The sequence below is a fragment of the Cariama cristata genome, unplaced genomic scaffold, assembly GCF_000690535.1.
Source record: "Cariama cristata isolate BGI_N322 unplaced genomic scaffold, ASM69053v1 scaffold16116, whole genome shotgun sequence".
NCBI lineage: Eukaryota > Metazoa > Chordata > Aves > Cariamiformes > Cariamidae > Cariama > Cariama cristata.
In genome coordinates this window covers 15,791-37,855 of record NW_009620509.1, presented here as the reverse complement: position 1 = coordinate 37,855, position 22,065 = coordinate 15,791, and the positions used below count along the sequence as shown (strand labels likewise).

General features: G+C 35.3%; 1 protein-coding gene across 1 annotated transcript in view; it reads right to left on the bottom strand.

Annotated features, from left to right (window-relative positions):
• Window positions 1-1,387: 1,387 nt before the first annotated feature.
• Window positions 1,388-22,065, bottom strand: part of LOC104162819 (vasoactive intestinal polypeptide receptor 2-like) — a gene marked incomplete at both ends in the record, with an annotated part of 33,831 nt that continues 13,153 nt past the window's right edge. The window contains 3 exons of the mRNA XM_009701640.1: window positions 1,388-1,485; window positions 17,701-17,798; window positions 21,509-21,616. Of these exons, the coding sequence (XP_009699942.1) occupies window positions 1,388-1,485; window positions 17,701-17,798; window positions 21,509-21,616 (304 nt within the window). The remainder of the gene's footprint in view (window positions 1,486-17,700; window positions 17,799-21,508; window positions 21,617-22,065) is intronic.

The following is a 22,065-nucleotide window of genomic DNA, read 5'->3' as shown; positions in this document are numbered from 1 at the left end:
TTTCTCCGTCCCTTCCCCTCCTGGGGGGAAGGAGGGGTTAATACAGAGCTTGTGCCATCCGTTTTAAGAGCTGGCCAAGCCTTTAATGGTGACACTAACTCAACTCACTATGTTAGGAGGCCCCTACACTCCCCATAGACAACAGAGAAACAGGCTTCTTTAGGGGGAGACTTAGAAGACCTTGTGTTCCCCCCTGAAAAAAAGCCTGGTCTCTCTATCGACTTAACAGAGAGATTGGGGAGTTCTCAACTTGGATATTTAAACTGAACTTGAAGGTTTGGAGTACACCTCTGAAATTCTTGACCTGGTTGTTATAACTGACTTCTGGTGATGGACAACATTTAGATGTCTATAACACACTGTCTTAAAGGCATTAGGTTTTAACAGTTTAGAAAATGCATGATCTGCCTGTAGCATTTGCTGGTAGAAAGAAGATAAACATGAGTGACTCAATTAATTTTCTTCAAAGATATTCCAAAATATAACTATGGCTTATGTATCTGCTCTGGATAGCCTCAGAATAATTAAATACTGAGAAAATTTGATGGCAGAGTTTAAGGCTTATAGAAGTTGCCATAGGAATAGTTCATCAGAGGAATAAGGCTCTGACAAACAACATGCTGTCCTCTACATATTACATGTACTTCTTTTGTACCAAGTCTGAGAGATGAATTTTCTTGTTTTTCTTACTGCAGAGTGGAATAGAAAAGTTGTGTGAAGTTTATAATGGAGAATATAAAGGCTATTCTATTTGACAGGTAGAAGTGATACATAAAGGCATGAAGGTGAAAGACTGAGAAAAGGTATGATACTGACAATACCATTTTGCAATTTCTTCTACCAGTTGGAGATTGTTTTCAGTCTCAGAAAACTTCTAGAAATTAGGCAAAACCAAGACAGTACTGCCTTTCCTAACACTGTCTAACAAAAACATTACACACTCAGCACTATCCTTCAGCACAATTATCCATTACAACGCCACTGGGACAAATTAATGATTACTTTTGATTATAGTACCCCTGGAGATCACTCAGAAGCTTCTGCAAAATATGGCTGCCCACTTGTCCAGTGCTGACAGCAGCATCCTACTAATTTTCAAGAGCAATTCACGGTGTCAGTTTTAATAACCAAATAGAAAATGCTTTATATAATCCATTCCTAAATGACTATTCTTTCTTACATGGGCTGTAACGTCTGTAAATTTGTAAAGTGCTTTGAAATTTTTTAATATGTCTGGTGCTAGCAAAAATCAAGTTAGCATTACCTTATGGTCAGATCTTTAATTGGAAAGGGTATAAAACTGATGCATTTTCTATATATCTGGGCAATCAGGCAACAGTTAAAACCATATTATCATTGTTCATATGTACTCATGAAAAATACATACCTGAAAAGACAAAGAATTATACTTCCTGTTGTAAGAGCAACCAGAGATACACTGTGTCCAAGGGTATAAATTGCCTTCACCCTCACATAGAAGTTGACCTGCACAGAAAAATATATATGCAGAAACCACTTACTGATATATAAAAATGACCATGAAATGATATAATTTTCCATTAAATAGCTTTGAAGGCCAAATAAAAGGCATTATTTTCACTCTCTGCTCTATAGTACATGATGAGAATGTTCTATCTTTATTCCAACGTATTTCTGCATTGCGTCATCTCAAGTCAATTGACCCCAGTAGAAAATTCAGCCTCAGGAACTCAAAACTTAGACACACAAGTTCATACAATTTCAGCAGATTATCCCATGTCAATGAGGTCAAAGAAAGCACCAGATTCATCAGCTTCCATAAACACAACCAAACTGGGAAGAATGAGCTACAGTTTGAAAGAATGGATTATCTCTGAAAGAGAGAATCTCGCTCAGTCCTTCTGCTCTAGTGTACTTTGTAATGCATTTACACATGAATTTAATTCTAAAGATGTGTTTAAGTCTCACTAATTTCCTAATCTAAATGTTCAAATACTTTATTAAATTATGACCTAAACAACCTTCTTTAGTAAAGTTATTTCCTAAAACCTGGAAAGGAAATTTTTCAACAGAGGAAAAACAGACTGAAATGCAGAGTCTGCTGATTAACTGCAGTTGTCTGTAAATTTACCAGCTACATATTACATTAAATCCTATTCTGAATGACAACAACAACAAAAATAATGCAAAATATTCTCAGAATTAAGCTGCTTCTTCATTTATGCGTACAACAAAGTCATTAGACTGACATTATTTTCCACTCAAGCTAGATAAAATATTAAAATGGTAAAATTTTTTACAGTGTTATGAAATTGAAGTTCTTAATAGCAGTGTAGAATGTGCTAGGTGTAACACAGAATTTCAATATTTACTGCACATGGTTATATCACTCACCTTCTCTAACAATGTTTATAAAAAGCAGCAAGGAAGCAATACTTTTAAATAAACTAAGATAGCAAAAGGAAAAGCAAATCACTTAATACATTAATTTTTATAGCATTTGAAAGCCCAAGTAAAGAGGCAACTTTAGCAATCCTGATTCATGAAAAAATTAGCTGGACATTCACTTAGCAAATATACAGATTTGGAAAAGACTAAATGAAATGTGAAATGAAATGAAGAATCTTGCAACTGCACTGTCGTAGATATGGTTAAAGGGGAAAAATATGGGTAACATAACTCCATAGATCTTAAGTGTATTCATAGCACTGTCATGCTTGTTAGGAGCTAAAAGTGCTATACAAGGTATCATAGGACACAGAAATCTCTTTTTTTAACTAGAGAAGTAAGCCATGATGGCTTTTTTGACAACAGTCCTGACATTTTAATGTTTTGTTTGCTTTACATAATATTAATTTACTGCAGAGATAAAGAAGGAAAATATGAACTTAATGAAGTTTCCAGTGCCATCAGAATAACCATAAGAAAGTTCCTCAGTAAAAATCCTGAATAAATATTGGTTGGTTGGTAGGTTGTTTTTTTAATTGGTGCCCCTGGCTGGTTAAAATGGTAAAACCTAAAGTATTACTCTCTTGCTCTCTATAAAGAGTCTGCTGCGTATTTGCAGAGCCCCACTGCATTCCTAGCAACTCTCTGTAGGCATAAATTGTAGGCTCTATTTCGCCTAGTGTTAGGTACCTACACTGCAAATGTAAACATCTAAGGTAATGTAGGGTCTCTCCACAGGGCCTTCTAGGAAGCACTTCTTGTATTTGTATAAGCGGTCAACATGGACTTCATTGGATATATTTCTACAGACAAGGAAGATGCCCCCCAATGACTAATTCAAGTGTAGTTACCCAGAGTGTACAAACGCTTGCACTTAGATGGATGCCCCAAAAGATCTTGGTTTTCCACCTGAATCTTGTGTTTGCTAAACACGACTCGTAAGTAGTCCAATGTTTCTTGAACAATGTCTCTAAAATTGTTTTCAAATACAATTGTCAAAATACTTTTTTCCAAATTCACATAATTTCACAGAAAATCAGTTCTGAAGAACTGCCCTTCAATTCCCTGCTAGAATGGCAGAATTATACTCCTTAGTTCAGCTCATTTTTGGACAGTTCTAAAAACTGCACCTACAGACAAGCACTGCAGACCACCCCTACGCTCCTTTAATTTGGCTTCTGTCATAGCAAAAGCTAGTGATAAACACTTCCTCAGCAGCACTGGTTGGACCAACATGGTTGAACTTGATGATCTTTGAGGTCTCTTCCAACCATAACGACTCTATGATTCTATGATTACAACAGTCCATGGCACCAAGAACACTGCAAGAACTTTCGGTACCCTCCATCATTTATTCAACCTTAGCTGCTCTGCAAAATTATGGAAAAAGGATGCTCCAATAAATGACTTGACAATTTGGCAGCCTCATGTCCCCACCAACAGTATTTTCTAAGAAAAGGAAATTTATTTCCTGACCTTGTGGACATCATGAGTTGCAAATATAAAGTTTAGAAATGATGCACAGCAGTTCCACAATATGTTCTATTTGTTATCGCCTTGGCATGTGCAGACCCCATTTCTACTGAGTGTACAAATAGAAGCCTGAATGGTCTCTAAATCAAGAACTCTTCCATCATGTAAATATTATAAATTTGAGGGAGATAAATGTAATTTGCAAAAGAATTTGCAATGGTAATAAATCTGTGCTGTTTAAATACTGAGTCAAAGATTTCTTGTTCACTTTCATGGAAAAAATTGATTGGCAGAGATACACTTTTAAATAGTAACAGTGATGTTCAACATCATGTTACTGCAGAGCAGAGACAGGAGACTCCCCAGGTATCCTAAAGCCATGCACACAACACCTGGTAAAAGTGCACACAGGGTCAACTTTACATCACTCTCATCTTATTCCGGGAACTACAAAGTAGCTTAACAAATCCTGACACTTTAAAGTAACCACTGGCCTCCTCTAATTTGAATTTTTTAACAGCCTTCAAAAGGAAAGCATTTAAATGAGGACTTCTGATGTAAATTGTGTCCTGGCCCTTCACAGTGCCCAGTAGAAATAAGTCCTTCCCTTCTATTCCCATTTCTCTTTGTGCTAGAAAATCTTAAAGCAGCTCTAAGGTCCCTTTCTGCTGCTAAGCAGCCAAAGTGTGCTATGAGTTGATTATAAGATCTGCTCCAAAGACAGTCTTAGGTTTGCCTAAGGAGCAGAAATAACTGCAAGGCAAGAAGTGTGTGAGACTGACACATGCCAACTCAAGCATTTGCTGATGACTAAACGGAACCAACTGTATCCTTTTCTGTAAGTATCATGGTTTCTGTATTCCAGTTTAAGATTAGTTCCCTCTGGCTAGACATCAAACTTCCTTCCATCATCCTCTTGCTTCATTCAGAAACTCTCTTGTGCTGACTCTCTCACTGCTGACATTTGGGTTAGACTTTTGTCCTGGGTTTGGCTGGGATAGAGTTGATTTCTTTCACAGCAGCTTGTAGGGTGCTCTTTTGAATTTGTGGTGAAAACAGTGTTGATAACACAGGGATGTTTCAGCTATTGCTGAGTAGTGCCTCCACAAAGCCAAGGCCTTCTCTGCTCCTCACACCACCAGTGAGTAGGCTGGGGGACCAAAGAGGCTGGGAGGGGACACAGCCGGGACAGCTGACCCCAGCTGACCAAAGGGGTATCTCATACCATATGACGTCATGCTCAGCATATAAAGCTGGGGGAAGAAGGAGGAAGGGGATGTTTGGAGTTATGGCATTTGTCTTCCCACGTAAACATTACGCATGATGAAGCCCTGCTTTCCTGGAGATGGCTGAACATCTGCCCACTGGTGGGAAGCAGTGAATAAATTCCTTATTTTGTTTTGCTTGCACACACAGTTTTGGCTTTACCTATTAAATTGTCTTTATCTGAACCCAGGAGTTTTCTCATTTTTGCCCTTCCAATTCTTTCCCCCATCCCACTGTGGGGGAGTGAGTGAGCGGCTGTGCGAGGCTGAGCTGCCTGCCGGGGTTAACCCACAACAGCCTTGAACCCCATTTTCTGCAGATCTTGTAAAGAACTCTGCACACATATGATACACAGGAATTATTAGGAAGCTAAGAGTACTAGAAATATTGTTATTTTGATGCAGGGATCCTTAAAAATGCTTGAATTAATAAAATAAATTTAGTTTATAATAAAGATATTAGCAATTTTGATTATATAATTCTGTTACTGGTGACTACTTATCCCATATTTACATAAGAGATCAAAGAGTCCGGCAAGTGTAAGAAGTAATTTCAACTTCCACGTTTCCTTTCAACAATAGAAAGTAGCTATTCTTGAACTGTTTGACATTTTTGAGAACTCATTATGCAAGACCTTGGCTTCTACCAGACACTGAATATAACATTAATTTCTCAGAAATGAGTCATAACAGCCTTTACAATTAATTCACCCAAAGGGTTTCTGTATCTACTGCAAGCAGTGGATTTCAAAGACTGTACTCCAGGTATATGTCCTTATTGTTCTAAGTGACTAATCCAGGCTGTACACATACACAAACATACTACATGTCTTACTATCATATATAATGATTCAGTTAAGCTGTATCAGCATTTTTACACTTAATGTCTTAAATCACAGCCAATAAAAAGCCTGCATTCTGCTTGTCAGTACAGAATACCTCAACACATTGACATTTATTCTCTCCTTTCAAACACATAAAGGAAAACCAAACAGAGAATCAGACCTCACCTTTTGGTCAACATAAATTCCACTTATGAACAATGTCCATAATGAACGAACTGTACCTACTTGCCTAAATGTGGCCATCTAGTACTACTTGAGATGCCCTGGGGTATCTAAGACACTTGTATGGCAAACGTGACAAAGAACCTCTTTGCTGGAATGGCAATGGGGAGTCAAATGACACTAGATACCTATGTTTAGGCAATCACAGCAAGCCCTGTTTTCACACACTAGTGATTAGACACCTACATCTCAAGTAAATACCCAACTCTAGGAATTTTGATTTGCAAGCTGAATTTCATCCTTTCAGGTTTTAAAATATGTGGTAAGTATGTGAATGTGAATGACTGGAAAGAATTTGATTTGGTTGACTGTGTTGGCACAGACATGACTGAAAGATCCAAGAAATTTGTTCCAGCACCTGCTCTGATGTTCTGAACACAGTCAAGTCAGTGCCCATCAGATAAGAAACCTGATGTGTAAGGTGAAAGGCTTCACATTTGGCTTCTGCTCTGAATGAGTAAGAATAAATCTGGTTTTTTCTGATCACTTCTTTTGATGCAATTATTTGCAATTCAACAAGTTTGCTGCTTATAAAACAGTCACCATTTGTACTATTATATAATTCTCTCATCTATGTATTGTATTTTTATGATGTTAATAATCCTTTAAAAGGCCCAAGCATACCAGATCTAGAAAGAGATTGTATATTCTCCTACATTTTTGTCTGGCCTTGGAAGTTGTTATTCAGGACATATGTAAATTGTTTGGTACCAAGTATATATAACGTATATCTATGTTTAGTCTGCATTGCCTTTGCTCACTTTTTCCATATTTTTGCCCATCTTCATTTCAGAATGAATTGCACTGCTCCTACATTCTTTTCCTCTCCTCGTTCCTGTTGTAGACACAGCACCTATTATACTTTCAAAAATTAAGAACACAGAATCAACTGATTTACAGACTGTAATGATCCATGGCCACTACAGTCTTTAGATGGCATGCACTAAGAAAGATGTTTATAGGAATGATTCTGGACCAGAAGTCAGTATTGGGAAATTGAAGTCAGATCAATGTTCCCATGGGAAAGCCTTGAATCTGCTTATATGTTCTGTATTGCTTCATGTCACGAACAATTTGAACTCAATATATCTTTTACTTCACCTGTTCTTGGAATCCATTACACTGTATTACAACACTGAAATTTATCTGGTTTATGCAATTAAATTAAGGATTTTTTTCCATTTTTTTGTGGAATAATTTTTTGGAGATCTCTATAAAGTTTATTTTAGGATAAGCAATTTTGCCTTCCTGTAAATGTTTTCCATGCCCAGGAATGCAAAGTTCCTGTTTATTTCCTCAAAACAAGTTAGAATAAAGTGCAGGACAATACAGTAAAGAAACAGATGTACTAATAGCCACTGAATTTTGGAGGGATGAGTCTACTATCTGAGCTAGGTATCAAGATTCTCTTTATAACCAATGAATAGAAGTAGCAGAGTGCTATTCATGTCATCCTAAGACAGGCATCTAAAATAATTTAGGACAGTGAAGTAAAAATACCTACTTTTTCTTCATTAAATAAAAATGGAACCTAGAAATACTAGTGCGGATGCAGATGACAGATGTCTGAAGTTAGACAACACGACTCTGTCCTGGGAGCTTCTCCACTGATTTGGTCAGCTTTCCATCGGGCAGTAAAAGCATTACAAAACTTTGGGTTTTATATCCATTAAGATTTTTTCCTTTATTCTTTTTTTCCATCTTGTTTTGAAGGCCAACATTTGAAGTCTGGTATTTGTTTTTGCTTTTATTTGTAATTTTTTTCAACTGAGGTCTAACTCTCATGGGATTTCTGATACCACAAGTCTGTTTTCTCAGTAAAAATATCATGAAGAAAAAAATGTAACATATTCTTTTAAAACCTTTCAAATAAGTACTGGTGACTAGGTGAAATGAATAAGGTAAGACTAATTTAGCTTAATGCATGTAACAGTGGGATATAATGTTTCTAAGAGGCAGGCAACTCAACAAGACTAGTCATTATCCCCTGACAGAGGGGGAGTCAATGGAGGAGAACAGACTCTTCTACACTATGATTCATGTGCCTCGTTGTGGTTGTAGCACTTCAAAGAAATTAGGATGACATGACTTCCATGCAGTCTCCAAAGACTCGATCTCCTTTGACTGTAGAGAAGGCACAGGCTGCCTGGATTAAATGCAGATGAGTACATTGTACAATCTAGTCAGATGAAATTCATTTGAGTTGTAATTCTAGTCACACAAAAGTACCTATTTTTTGCTTACTGTTCAAAAATTTCAGTTTTTTGATGTGTCCATACATTAACAGCCATCATACTATTACTGGTAACTGCACACAGTCCTAGTGATGCCAGCGTGTAACATGATGAGCATGTATCTCAAAGTTACTAACGACTAATGAAAAGGAACCTAGTAGTGCTTGGTACAGAGAAATTACAGGGAAGTGAGGGAAGAGGCATTTTTCAAGGGAAGTTTACTAAAAGGTCAGGTGTCAGAAGCTACTGATTAAGCTACGCTTTAAATATTGTTTTCCCACAGAAATATATAAAAATAGTGGATTTTAATCTTGTGTTGCACCATTCTCACAGTAGACTGGGGCTTTAATATGTACATACAGCTATGTACACATGCAGATGATGTGTATTTTATAAGTCAGTTAGAAACTAAGGTAATTCAAGTAAACCTAACTTAAATAAGATTAAAGACTATGTTTGTCAATTCAGCTTACTTCAAAACCACATAGTTAAACTGATTAAAGTTTTTGTGCAGCCAGTCTTAGTCTTTTTAATTCATTGCTTCTGTGGCAATTTCCATTCATTCAAAGTGAGACACTGGTCAAAAGGAGCTGTCATTCTCATCAGATCTAAAATGAGCACAGAGCACCAATTCTAGCAACTGTAAACTGCAGATGTCATTTTTGTTCACAATATTCTATGCTTTTCTCTTAAAGGCTATCTTGCAGAAGACAGTAGTGCAGAATGATGTTATAGTATGTTAAAGAAAACCAAGATGTTTATTTCAAATTTGTTGTTTCTTAATAGCATCCCTATGTTGCATTTCTTTGAGGAAAAGTTTTGATGAAAACGTTGAGTTAAAAGCCCTCCTCTAACACATTTTTTATCTTACAATCAATGTCTTAGGACTATGTCTCCTCCTACTACCTCACCGTATAACTTGCCTTTTTGACTGTTTTCCTCTGTTTTTGACTGTATCCTCTGTTTCCTGAGATGTGAATCTAAACTCAAATAGGTAGAGGGAGAGAGAACAATATCAATGAAAAGTATTTTTTGCCTCATGGCCTCCTTCCCTTACCTGCCATTTTTACCAATAAGGTATACTGCATGAAGATCTTGACTGATCTGTCTGTAATAATGCCTCCACAATTTCCTGAAGAGTTTATATCTAATTCGTAACTCTTTGGTGCTCATGGTTAAGCAGACAAATTGTTCTTTTCAGGTCTGCTCTAGACTATGATCTGCCATTGTGCTGCCAAGTTAACCAACTTGAGAGGCTGTCAGTTTGCAAAGGCATCAAATAAACAGACAAAAGGAATAACATACAAATAAAAAAATGGAGGATGTTCTTACAAAAAATTGTTCATAAACATTCAAAGAGAAGGAAAGCAGCTTAAACAGATTTGCAGGCAGTCTCAGAATTCAACACAAATCTATCTAACAGCATTTCTGAGATTATTTTTATATGTAAGGAATGAATTTCCAAAGTCTGTAGTAAAAGCATCTGCTCAAGGCAATGATGAATGGTCCAGAAATCCCCCGAAGGCAATAAAGGATTCCCACTAGAGACATCCTTTACTCCAGTTCTCTCATGCTTCAGATATTATCAACTTGCAAATGAGATGATCTCAGTCCTCAGAATGCATCTAATGGCCATTTCCATAGCACTGGCAAGAAATACAGGAGCTGTGATATTTACATCCTCCCAAGAGTCATGCCCTCTACACATAAGCCATGTGTCACCTCTTGAAGCAGATGGAACTATACCAGCTATAATCACTATGTTCATAGCATTGAGAGTTGAAAGGTCCTTCACCTTCTCCATTTTTGAAAGCATCATAAAACCTCATTATTCAAGTTGGGAGCTGGACTATTGTCTAATAACTCCAACTGTGGATGTAGATGCATAAATTGCATTAAACTGCATAAACTTACCAAAATTGTTGCCATCTATAAACAAACTTGCATGGCAGGTGTTGATATTACAGAATTGAAAATACTACTTTAAATATTTTTCAGCCATTAGACTACATAATAAAAGCGTGTTTTGTACTTTGGCATAAAAAAAGTAGCTCTGGTTCAAACAGCATTGGGATGATTGAAACATGCCCAATGAATAAGTCGGACTTGTTTCATTTTTTTATCATTCCATACCATCTTGAAAAATCCGTCTAGATTTGATTTCAGAAAAACTCCATTGATTGAATCTTTTGAAATTGGACCTGTCTTACTTGTATCTGATTTCAGAATTCTTAAATGAAGGAAAAAAAGGTGAAACCCCGCATCGCCTCTGGCTATGTAGTCTCGGCTTGACAGTAACTGTCAGGCAAACAGCATGTAAAATGACTCCCGTCTCTTCTACCCACTAGGGAGAATAGAAGAGGTTGTCTTCCTCCAGAAAAAACACATTAGTTAAAACAATGTTTCTAGCATTCTGTACACATTCATGACCCCTACAATAAATAGTCTGACTAAAATCAAAGTAAAGAATCCTGTGTACTTTTAGTCCAGCACAAGAGCTGTCAGTGTCAGCAGGACTGAATCTATCTGCTGGCCATTCATTTGCCAAATGGACAAACATGAAATAGCTATGTGGAAGTATAAGTCAGGATTGAAGCCCATCAGCCAAGAGTACTTTGACATTACCTTAATACTGACTATAGTCATCTTGTTCAAACTAAGTACAAGCAAATAAGAAATAATTACACAATTGAAATTATTTTATCATGCAACACAGATTTTTAATTATTCTCTATTCTACACTTGAAATTGTGGCTAATGAACACATTTCCTTCTTTCAGACCATTTTATGGGTCTAGTATTATAACAGTCAGAAATCTTAAATATTTTAAAATCTTCTACTGATCAAAAATTAACCCTGCTTCTCAAACTATTGCAAAGCTAGGTAAACGCTACTACATTTTGAATCCATTACATCAAAAATTATAATTGTTTAAATTCAGGCATTATGATTTTCAAAACCAAGCAAAAACTTAGATTATTTGCATGAGGCACTTTATCAGACTCAGCATCAAAGAGGATGCAATCATACTGCTACTTAAATTTCCTCTATAAGCGTAAATAGAAGCGTCTTAATTTGCCTGTAAGACCTCTATTACTCCTAGTGACTCAACAAAAAAATTGACGAGTGGTGTTCTGAAATTATGTTTATTAAACATACACGACCTCCATAAAGACAAAGAATAAAATTCTGCATTGTGTTGTGGTAGTTGAAAACCAGGAAATTGCTTTAGATTAACATTGACTTAGTTATAGCTATTAAATATTTGTCACTACTCTGTATTTTACATAGTACCATTTAGAAGCAAACTCTTTATATTGTATTGCTAGAAGAGAAACAGGCAAATCTGATAGCACATAAAAATCAATGTCTTTTACGTAAGATGGGCATATCTTATTTCTTATTTACTATTCTGTGTGAACTGGTAATTAGCCAGCTCTCAATTAAACTTTAGCTTTAACCTCTGAACTCAAAAAATGTGCAAGATTAGCAGGAGTAAAATGAGTTCAAAGAAGGTATGGATTGATCAAAACAGAATTTAAAACTAAATGATACTTATACTTTCCAAAGGTTTTAGAATAAATATCAAAACCCTTTTACATTTTATAACTGTATTCAAAGCATAAACTGATTCGAGTCATGCATATGAAATTGAAATGCCATTATGAAACTGACACCAAATTTTCTGCAAATCTAACAAAAACAGTACTTTTGCACCAGTGGTAAGAACAGCTGGCCTCTGCAAAATATTCACATGATTATCTGAGTCATGCTGACTCCAAAACTGAAATCCAACAATTTACTTTTGAAGTTTTGAGGAAAATATTCAAATTACATCCACTAAACTAAGCTCAGTAGGCGGTCAGGCACAGCAAAAATCAGCGGCTTATGATTTTCAGAACAATTTTATGGAAACATTTACAGAAACTGTAACTGCTTTCTAGACTATAAAGATCTAATCCTAAGATGCCTCCTCTTTTTTGGGGGCTACCTAATGTTAACAGGTTTTAAAAGGGTATGAAAAAACACACATATAAAAATAAATTGGATTAGTACAAGTCTGTGTAATTAGTGTTATCTTCAATATACTTTTTTGTAAAATCTATTCTTATGCACACTTGTGTTTTGTTTTCTTAGAACAGACACCTTTTTCTGCTAATGTTTCCTTTAAAGTTAGTTTCAGGTTATTTTGGTTTCAGGTCCTTGGTTTGGAAGGACCTCTAGGGGTGAGAGGGTAATTCAGTGCCGAAAGACAAAACACCCTGAAGAAAGATTAGGGCTTGATTCTTTGCCCAAAGGAGTTTTGCTACTGACCAGAAGTCACCCTTAATGTGAAAGAAAAACCCACACCTCTTTATTCATTTAACCAGAAATATAATTGATCATTACTAAAGTATTTACAATCATTATCATCCCAAGTGACTCTTCATTTTGTTTATTCTCTGGGCTAGTATATTCCTGCAACACTATATGTAAGAGAGTCTAGTATTCACAGATATGATTACTTACAACTATATTAAAATTTGTGGTCTTAAATTTTCATGATACATGTGTCAAAGTACATTCCATAATATTCAAATACTCATACTAGAAGAATGTATTGGAAAACCTTAAACTGTACAAACAATGTAAAATCAGAACTGGGCCTAGCGAATTAGTTCAGTTTTTTAGAAACACTGAAATGAGCAAATGTAAATCAAAGTGGAATAAAGAATCCTAGTTCTTTTGTTTTTCAAAATTAACTTCGACAACACAGTAGCCATCTCTAAAATCTTGTAGTACTTACTTATAAGAGAATAAATACAAACTGAGATAAAAAGATGGATTACATGTTGTGTTACATTTACTTTTTTCTTATCAGGCACTTCTACACATTTTGAAATGGTGCAGAGAAAAATAGAATTTACCAAAAATACATGTAATAAAATCAGTATTCCTCATGGTATTTAATAATCTTTATACAAGCAATTAATAATATCCCTTTTCTGATACGTTTCTCCTTCAATTCACCCTAAGCCTAAACATCACCCAAAAAAGATGAGACCAGCATTGCCTTAAATATCTCTTAACAATAGTAGCATCATTAATTTTAATTATGTCGGTAAGAATACCTTCTCATTCAAAATTCCTTAGCCATAGTGGAAGAGATGACCATTTTATAAATGCACAAATCTCCATATTTTCCTGTGTAAATGTGTACCAGCATGTGTATCCATGAATGTGAACATTTTCATTGCATACTGTTATTCTGCAGTGTCTTTGGCCAGTCTGCAACTAATAAATTAAATTCCCATTGTGCTCTGCAAGACAGAATATCAGCTTAATTCAGGCCTAGTCCTTCTCACTTGAAGTGAATGGAAGAAGATTTTGTATTTATTTTAAGGAATACTGGTCCCTTAATCACATCTTATGGAAAAAGTAATGAAAAATGGAGAATGTAATGTAAATAAATATAGCATGACTTACAGGCACACAGAAAAAGCATTGGTAGATTGCTATCCTGCATTACATTTTGTTGAGAGGGAAGGATTTAATTTAGACTCAATACAAACAATCCATTAGTCCAGTGCAATGATCCACTTCACAGACAGTAGTAATGCACCTGTTTTCTAAAGGTAACTACATACATTCAAGACAGTGTTTGTGCCAGTCCTGACCTCACTGCCTTGACTCCACTTGTCTTGGGTAGCATGTCTGTACTGCGTAGTGGGTAGCACACTCAGGATGTTATCTCTGACAGCAGCCTAGGAGCGAATGCTTCAGGAATACTTCTTCCATAGATGATGCTTCTACTTATGCACAAGCTGCAACAGTATCACCACATTTAGTAGCCCTCAGGATCTTTCTCTCCATGAATTTGTCTTTGTATGACTATGCATTCAAAGCACATAGCCTGCTAACTTGTATATATTGGGGGTTTTGTGTGATCTAATAAATCTCAGGCCAATTCACGCTAAGATTAGACAAAGCTGTATTAACTGACCCAGTCATTATTTAAAATAAAGTGAAGACATTTCAGTCCTTTACATTCACCAGGCATCTTCTTGTATTTGAATAATGCTGACAGTTTAATAACCTCTGAAGACAGCTAGGACACATCTCTAGCCTGTTCAGTCTAGATAGAAGATGTCAAAATAGGTCAAGGAAAGGTTGCAGTGAGGTTTGGGTTGGGTTAACACACCTTGATGTGTGTTTCTAGCATGATCAAATCAAGCTATTCATTTTGCCATTGTACTGCCATGAGCCCAACAGAAATATAAAAGGAAAAAAACCCACTTATTTGAATGACTGAGATGAACCTAAAACTTGATCTTGAAGGCTAGCAGTAACTAATTTACTTGTAGGAAGAGACTGGAAGTATATAATAAAGGTTTAGATCTACAATTTGATGTGATAACAACATACAGATAGTTTGTTCAGACACTGTCATACTTGTCAAATTGGCCCTCTACAAATACAGGCAGGAGCACTGAAGAATACTAACAGAAGATCTAACATAAAATAAAACATTCAATTTAAGGGTGCTGTATCAGGAACTTACAGTTAATTTCAAAATGTTAAGCAAATAGTTTCTTTTTCTAGAACCTGCTAATATACTGTTTGACATGGAATAAAATTTGAACATTTTAACTCTGAGTAAAATCAATGCAAACTGTGGAAGCAGACAAGTTCTTTCAGAAGAGAAATAATAGATGACATGTCTATGATATTTTTAAATAAGCTTTCTCATTTCAGTACATCCTCAGCATAAAAATTTGGTACCTATTAATAAATTGCCTGTTCAGTATTTGCTCATCAATCTCTATCATGTAAACCTTCTCTAGAATATTCAAAACTGCCCAAAATAGACACATATCTGGAGAGAAAGATAATCTGTGTGTATGCATATATATAAAAAGAAATAAATATAAAATACATATAGAAATAAGTCCCCTTTGAAGTAAAGTTACAAGTCCCTATCCTAAAAGACAGCAAAACCCCAGGAATAAATAGTTAATTGAATCTACAATGGAAACTCATTCAGCAGTGAAGATGCAGGCACCAAACTGACACCAAAGACAGTTTCTACCTACCCCTTTAACATTGTCTTCAGAGAAAGCATACAGAAGAAAACTTAGGATATACCATAAGAAAAGTATTTTGCCACCTTCCCTAAAATATGATCTCCTTAGTTACTGTAACTTTGAGGGCAACCTCATACATCATCTGCAAAACAGTTTACATGACATTTTTGTGTCCAAAATATTTTGTATTCAAATACTTAGGATTTAATTTTTAGCTCTTTTTGTTGAAATTCTAGGTTAACTAAAAATGAACTATACTGATTTATGGTGAGTAAAGAGGTTTTGTTTTGAGGTGCTACCATTGAGCTCTAAGATCCAATTTCAAAAAACATTTTCTTTCTGTGTAACAATTGGCTGATGCGGAACCTCAGATGCCTCCTGAAATCTCACAACTGCATGATACTTGCATTTTTTATATTGGGTCCCATGAAGAGATGAATTTAAACATATACTTTCCTGTTTCACTTTTCAGATTTTATTCTGATAATTTTTGTCCTTTCTTCAACCACAAAAAAATTAATATTTGCATAGGAACAGCTTATCTTCTGGCATTCCAGCACTATTGTATCCACTTTTTGACTGTCAACTTTAAGGTTAGAAAAGTGTTATTGTCTTGTCCCACTAAAATAACCAGTTTATGATCTTCAGGAAAAGAATATTCCCTGAGCAATAACACTGGTACTTGAGAAACAAGCACAGGGCCCTTGGGCCATGTTGCTTGAAATGCAATCCGTTCCTGCATTTCCCCTTTCCTTCCCTGCAATATGCTATGCGTTTATTCTGTATACTATCTATGTTAGATATCTATTATATTGTATCTATCGTACTTTTGTTAAGCATTTTTTCAGTACCTGCTTTCCACAACCCTCTTCTGATTTTTATTCTCACTGGTTTATTGTTTGCTCTTTTCCAGGCTTTTGTAAATGTTGCTACTACTTCCTATTTCCAGTTTCTCTAGGTTCATTCCTGCAAGTATAGTCAACTTGCACTTCATACTCCTCCTTGAAATTACTAATGAATATGCCAAATAAGAACTGCTTTTCTATTATACTAGTTCATCTGCTAGTTAAGTATTTCTCACTACTAGAAATGCTATCTCTTTTTAATTTGAATTTTTAAGTCTGGACCCATTTTCACTCCACATGACAATGCCTGGGCTGAATGACAGTGTTTTAAAATGGCTGCTCCAGCAGTAATGCGTGTGCGTTCCCAAGCTGTCAGGTGATACCGATGTTTTAGAACGTGTCTTCAGAAAAGCTGGTAAAACAAAATAATTCTATCCATTTTCTTTATTATCTGTTTTCCCCTACAGTAATGGCTGGGATTTTAAATACAGAAAGAGATGGCAAGAACTGCATGTCTTGACCAGAATGCCAGCACATCTCTGCAAACCAGACAGAACAGATCTGCTAGAGCTATTCCACCCATGCTAAAACCCAGAAAAACCCAACCAGCCAACTACCTTTATTCATGAGAGGACTTCATCTGTTCATGATAACAAAAGTTTTACTGACACTACAAACTCATGTTTGTAAATAAAATCTTGCTGTGTTATAGGAAAAGAGAAAATAGGTAAAACAAGTGATGGAAAAAGTACTGCCCTCAACAAAAAGAACAAGACATAGTACCAGCAAAGTGAACAAATTCATTTTTCCATTTATAGTGTATTTAAGACATACTGATAGCTTTTTGAACCACTTCAAATTGTTAATGCAACTTAAAGTCCAATATAAATCTGCAATAATTCCAATGACCTACATTCATTTTATTTTACTTATAACTTAAACACATACCAGCAATCAAGTGGTGCATGTATTATCAACAGATTATTACAGTGTTAGGATTTGTTATAACAGAAACTTCTAGAAATAACACAACGCAAAACATACTGTGCATAAGCCGAGTAACACTGCAATATTAGACATACAGATGCATTATTGCAATTATCAACTGTTTATAGCCTTGCGTTCCAATTAGATAGTGAATTTTACATTTCTGATCTTACATGACATTTGCAATCCAAGCATATGGCAACCAAATCTACCAAAAATCACTACAGATTTTCATTAATTCTGATAGAGTAAAATGGGAATTATTGAGAAGCAGAATATGTCTGATAGCTGTATTGAACACTAGCATCTAAATTAATAGAAAAAGTATTTTTCCTACCTTATAATCATCTTCATAGTCATTATATCCACATGTACTTAGGATGTCAGGAAAAATATCTGACCATCCATTACTCGTACAATTTTTGCTAATATTTCCTGTAAAGTAAGATTTGAGAGTTTAAATCAGAAAGATTCAAAAGTCTCCTCACCAATGAATCTTTAGACAACCTAACTTTGTCATTCTCTGTTAGCATTCTGGATTTCCTAGCACTCCTGCTAAAGCAACCCAGCCATTTCCTTTCATGTGCTCTTCATTCATATTACTTTGGCTTTGTGCAGTCTCTGCACTAGAGGAAAATAAAAGTAATTCCAAGTTGTGATGGCAGGCTTCTGCTTTGGTACAACAGCTATTTCTGTTACATCTGCAAAAGCCTGAAATATTTTGCTGTTTTATCTAAAGTATTCTAGAGGGAGTCTTTCAGCTCACTCTATAAAGGGGACAATTTGTAGATAAAGTAATCTGATAGAAAAGTAATTTAAGTGAGAGTTGTTCTAAACTCCTATTTAAGCTCTTCTGAGAAGACAATACCAAATGATCTACTGAAGAGTTATAAAAGCTCTTAGATATTATGGTGATGAATTACTGCTACAGTAAATGTTGGTAGAGTTGGTAATGCACTTTAAAGGATAATTATGTGATAGGTTGAAGAACAAGGAAATAAATACGCATGACTGATCTCACTCTCTGAAGCGCGCGCGCGCGCTGAAACAATGAAGTCCAAGGAACATACAGGAGGTGGGCAAGTAAGGTTGGAAAGGAATTTTGAACATCTACTAACTTCAGAAAGGATTTTTTGGTTGGAACTGAGAGAAGAAGTTGACTCTTTTGCCAGATGAAGTCAGGCAGATGAGATGGGGGCAACCCATGATTCTACTCCATAATCTAATTCATACGAACTAATGTTCATACAATATGGAACAGCTTCCATAGGAGAAAATTGAAGAGCATGATGTCAGAATAAAGAATAGTTATTAAAATCATTATAACCTAACTCTTACAATGTTAAATTATAAGCAACATTCTCTCACCCTTCTTACAGTAATTTTCATATCCATCATACTTGAAATCTATAATAACACATCGCTTTGGTTTGGAGTTTACCACTGGTCTTTAACTGACTTAAAGATGTCTGTTTTTCACCACATAAGAACAAATTTATTTATCACAGATCAACGTTGGCCAAGAATAACCAAACATGTTTATATACGCTCCAAACTAAAGCTTTTGTGATTTTTATCTTGCTGATTGGTTACTGGAATTTCTTCTTTGTATAAAGTCTTCAGTGGAAAGTTGTAAATATCCTACAAATGGTTGACCAACCAACAACCAAATCTTTCTAGCTTATAACAAGGCCCTGACCTCAAACCACAGTGTCTCCTCAAACAACAGGACCACTTCTGCCATTTGGCATAGACATGGCATTTTTTAAAGAAAATGTAACCTATTTATACATTCTGAAGAGTCTTCATTTTAAAAGTACTTCAAGATTCTCTGACTAGGCAGAGCAGAGAAATGTGTTAACGGAACCGCAAATTACGTCAAAGCTAGTTTTGCAAGAAAGACTCTATGTACTCAAGATGCTGAAGTATTTTCTACTATAAGTACTGTAAGGCCTTGTAACTTAAAGACAGTTAGGCAATGTTCTAAGGAAGACATTGCTTATTTCTGCACCATTGTTCCATGCAATTAAATATTTCAGATGGCAACCTCATTTAAAACCTATAACTTGACACATACATTTGAATTAAAAATTCACAGAATTGTGATACTCATATACTTACATTACCATGTACAATACAGAAAAAACATTATAGTATAACATGATTGCTTTACAGAAAAAGTCATTTAATATGAGGTTACTAATATTCAACAGAGAACTAATTATGAGGTGTGCTTAAACTATAACCTTGACCATCACAGAAGAAATTAAGAGCCAGTTCTCCAAAAGTTGTAAAGATCAGAAGACAACTACCTTTTTTAACTCACAATTTAAATTAAGAAATCCTTTAAAGAATTGATGGTATTTAAAAGCCTACTTGTGATTTGGAATACTCCCATAAAAATAAGGTAGTCTAGATCACCTTGTAGTAGAATTTTAATTCCTCTAAAACTGAAAAAACTAAACCATCCATGTCACAAATCTGGTTAAATAAAGAGTTAGATTTCTGGTTTAAAAATATTTTTATAATTTCCTGCCATAAGAATCAAATGAATTTGAAACACGCCGTGTATGAATTAAATAAGTTATATATTCCTGAGAATAATCAAATTATAAAGGTGCTGAGATACTTAGTTAGATCTTAATTGGATCAATGATGCAAGATGTTTTCTGTCTTCCTTCTCTGAAATTACAGAAGGACAAGATTTAAAAAATTCTCTTAATTGAACAGGTACCTCTAAAAACCACCCTGTTAATTCCACAAGCAGTAAGTAAACAGGTAGCTATGAAAAAAGCTGTATACAGGAAAATTATAGCAACCTATAAAAACGAAGTGATCTTTCAGTCTTGATGATGCCATGCCCAAGTGAGACAGAGTTGTAATGCTTTGTGAAGGTTTCAGACTTAAATATTTATTGCAGTTGTTTTATAGGAAAATAAAAATGTTATTGTAATACAAGATACTAACAGTTGTTAAATATCAAACATCCAAACTCCAGAGAGAGCGTTCATGCTCTAGCTTTTAGCAAATAGACAGAAGCAGTGTCATTTAATTCAGATTTTGAATTTTTGGTATTTATTAGTTTGCCTTGTCTCCTGATAACACCTTAATATCTTTGTTTGAGTTACTTTAATATTTTTATAGATTTCACAAGATTTAGTGAAGTTTACACATACTTTCCCCTTTATAAATTGTTTAGATTATCCATGATAAACTAATCAAGATTCACCAGCTCCAGGAATGAAAACTTTTGCTCATCTGTAGATTGTTTTAGTTATCTGTTTTTTACTGGAACAAGACTTAATCAACAGTTTTGAGAATAAACGTATTTTGGTCATACCTCAAGTTAGCCTCTATGTTAAAAGTAATATCATCTAAAAGCTCTCCACAGACACCTCAAAAGCAGAATTAAATCAATGGGGTAAGTTTTGCACCTTTCACCAGCTCTTCATGACAAAGGTTTCTTGCCTGAGCAATGGAGGTAAGATTTTTCCTGCTGTATTTTGAGATACGTATGTGAAATGCTATGTGTGCATCATCTATTTTTAAAACCTCACTAACAAGCCAAAGTGCAAAATTAAACCACAGTATCAACAAGATGGTGCAGAAGATGGCAGACTTAAAACAGTTAAATGTTTCAGCAATCTGCAACACTGACAAGCTCAAGCTCCATTAAAATGCAGAATAAAAGGTTTCATAATAACTACCTTAAATTGCAATAGTGATAATTTTTAGGTATCATGTGTTTATGCTGGCTCATTATTCTCATGAAGGCAAGGCAGAGCTCCCCTCTTAAGTACAGAGGGAACAACCTGCATGTGACCTGTTGGCAACTGTTAAAGTTGTCAGTCAGGCTCAGCTGCCTTAATAATTAAAACAAATACGTCAAAAAGAGGAAGTAATGTCTTCAGCTTTGATGAGTGTCACTATATCAGAATATATAGTTAGTATCTGACTCAAAGAACACCATACAGACCATGAAGACAAATATTTGGTCTTTTCGTGACGTATCATGAACAGCTCTGTTAAGAATCTATTATTTCAATTCTTTAAACTTCAAACTACAAATAAACTATTTTTAGCACATTACGTTGTTTCAAAATACAAAAGAGAAGCTAGCAAAAATACACCTTAAAATGAAATACCTGGTTTGCCAGAAAAAAGGCTAAATACTTTTGGACAAGGGACAGTGACAGTCTCTCCAATCTTCGCAGGACGCCAACAGGTGATGTTATCCCAAACTCCAACACATCCTGAAACAAAACCAGCAGTAACAGACTTGAAAGTTCAGTCTAGTCTGAATCACCCTGCTGTATTTACCTTGTAAAGACTTGGTGGAAGCTTTAGATGAGTAGTTCAAGAAAGATTGGACTCTTTCAAGAAAGGCACAAAGATGGTATTTTCTATGAAAATGCTAAGGGAATCGTAAGAGTCTGCTGATTAGCCAGCTCATCTTTAGGTCAGTATTGTTTGCAAAATGTCTCATTAGAACTATGTCATTTTGATGAGATGATGCCAAAAAAGGTGAGAAATATTAAAAAATACACTTCTGAGTATTAATACGGATTATTAACAAATCCAAAATTTTGAGAATCTCTTAATCACAGTTAAAATGAACTTTTTATCTGCAGTAATAGATAGATTGAACATCACAAAGAAATACTTTAGTTCATCGGACTCAGCATCATGTGACAGGAGCACA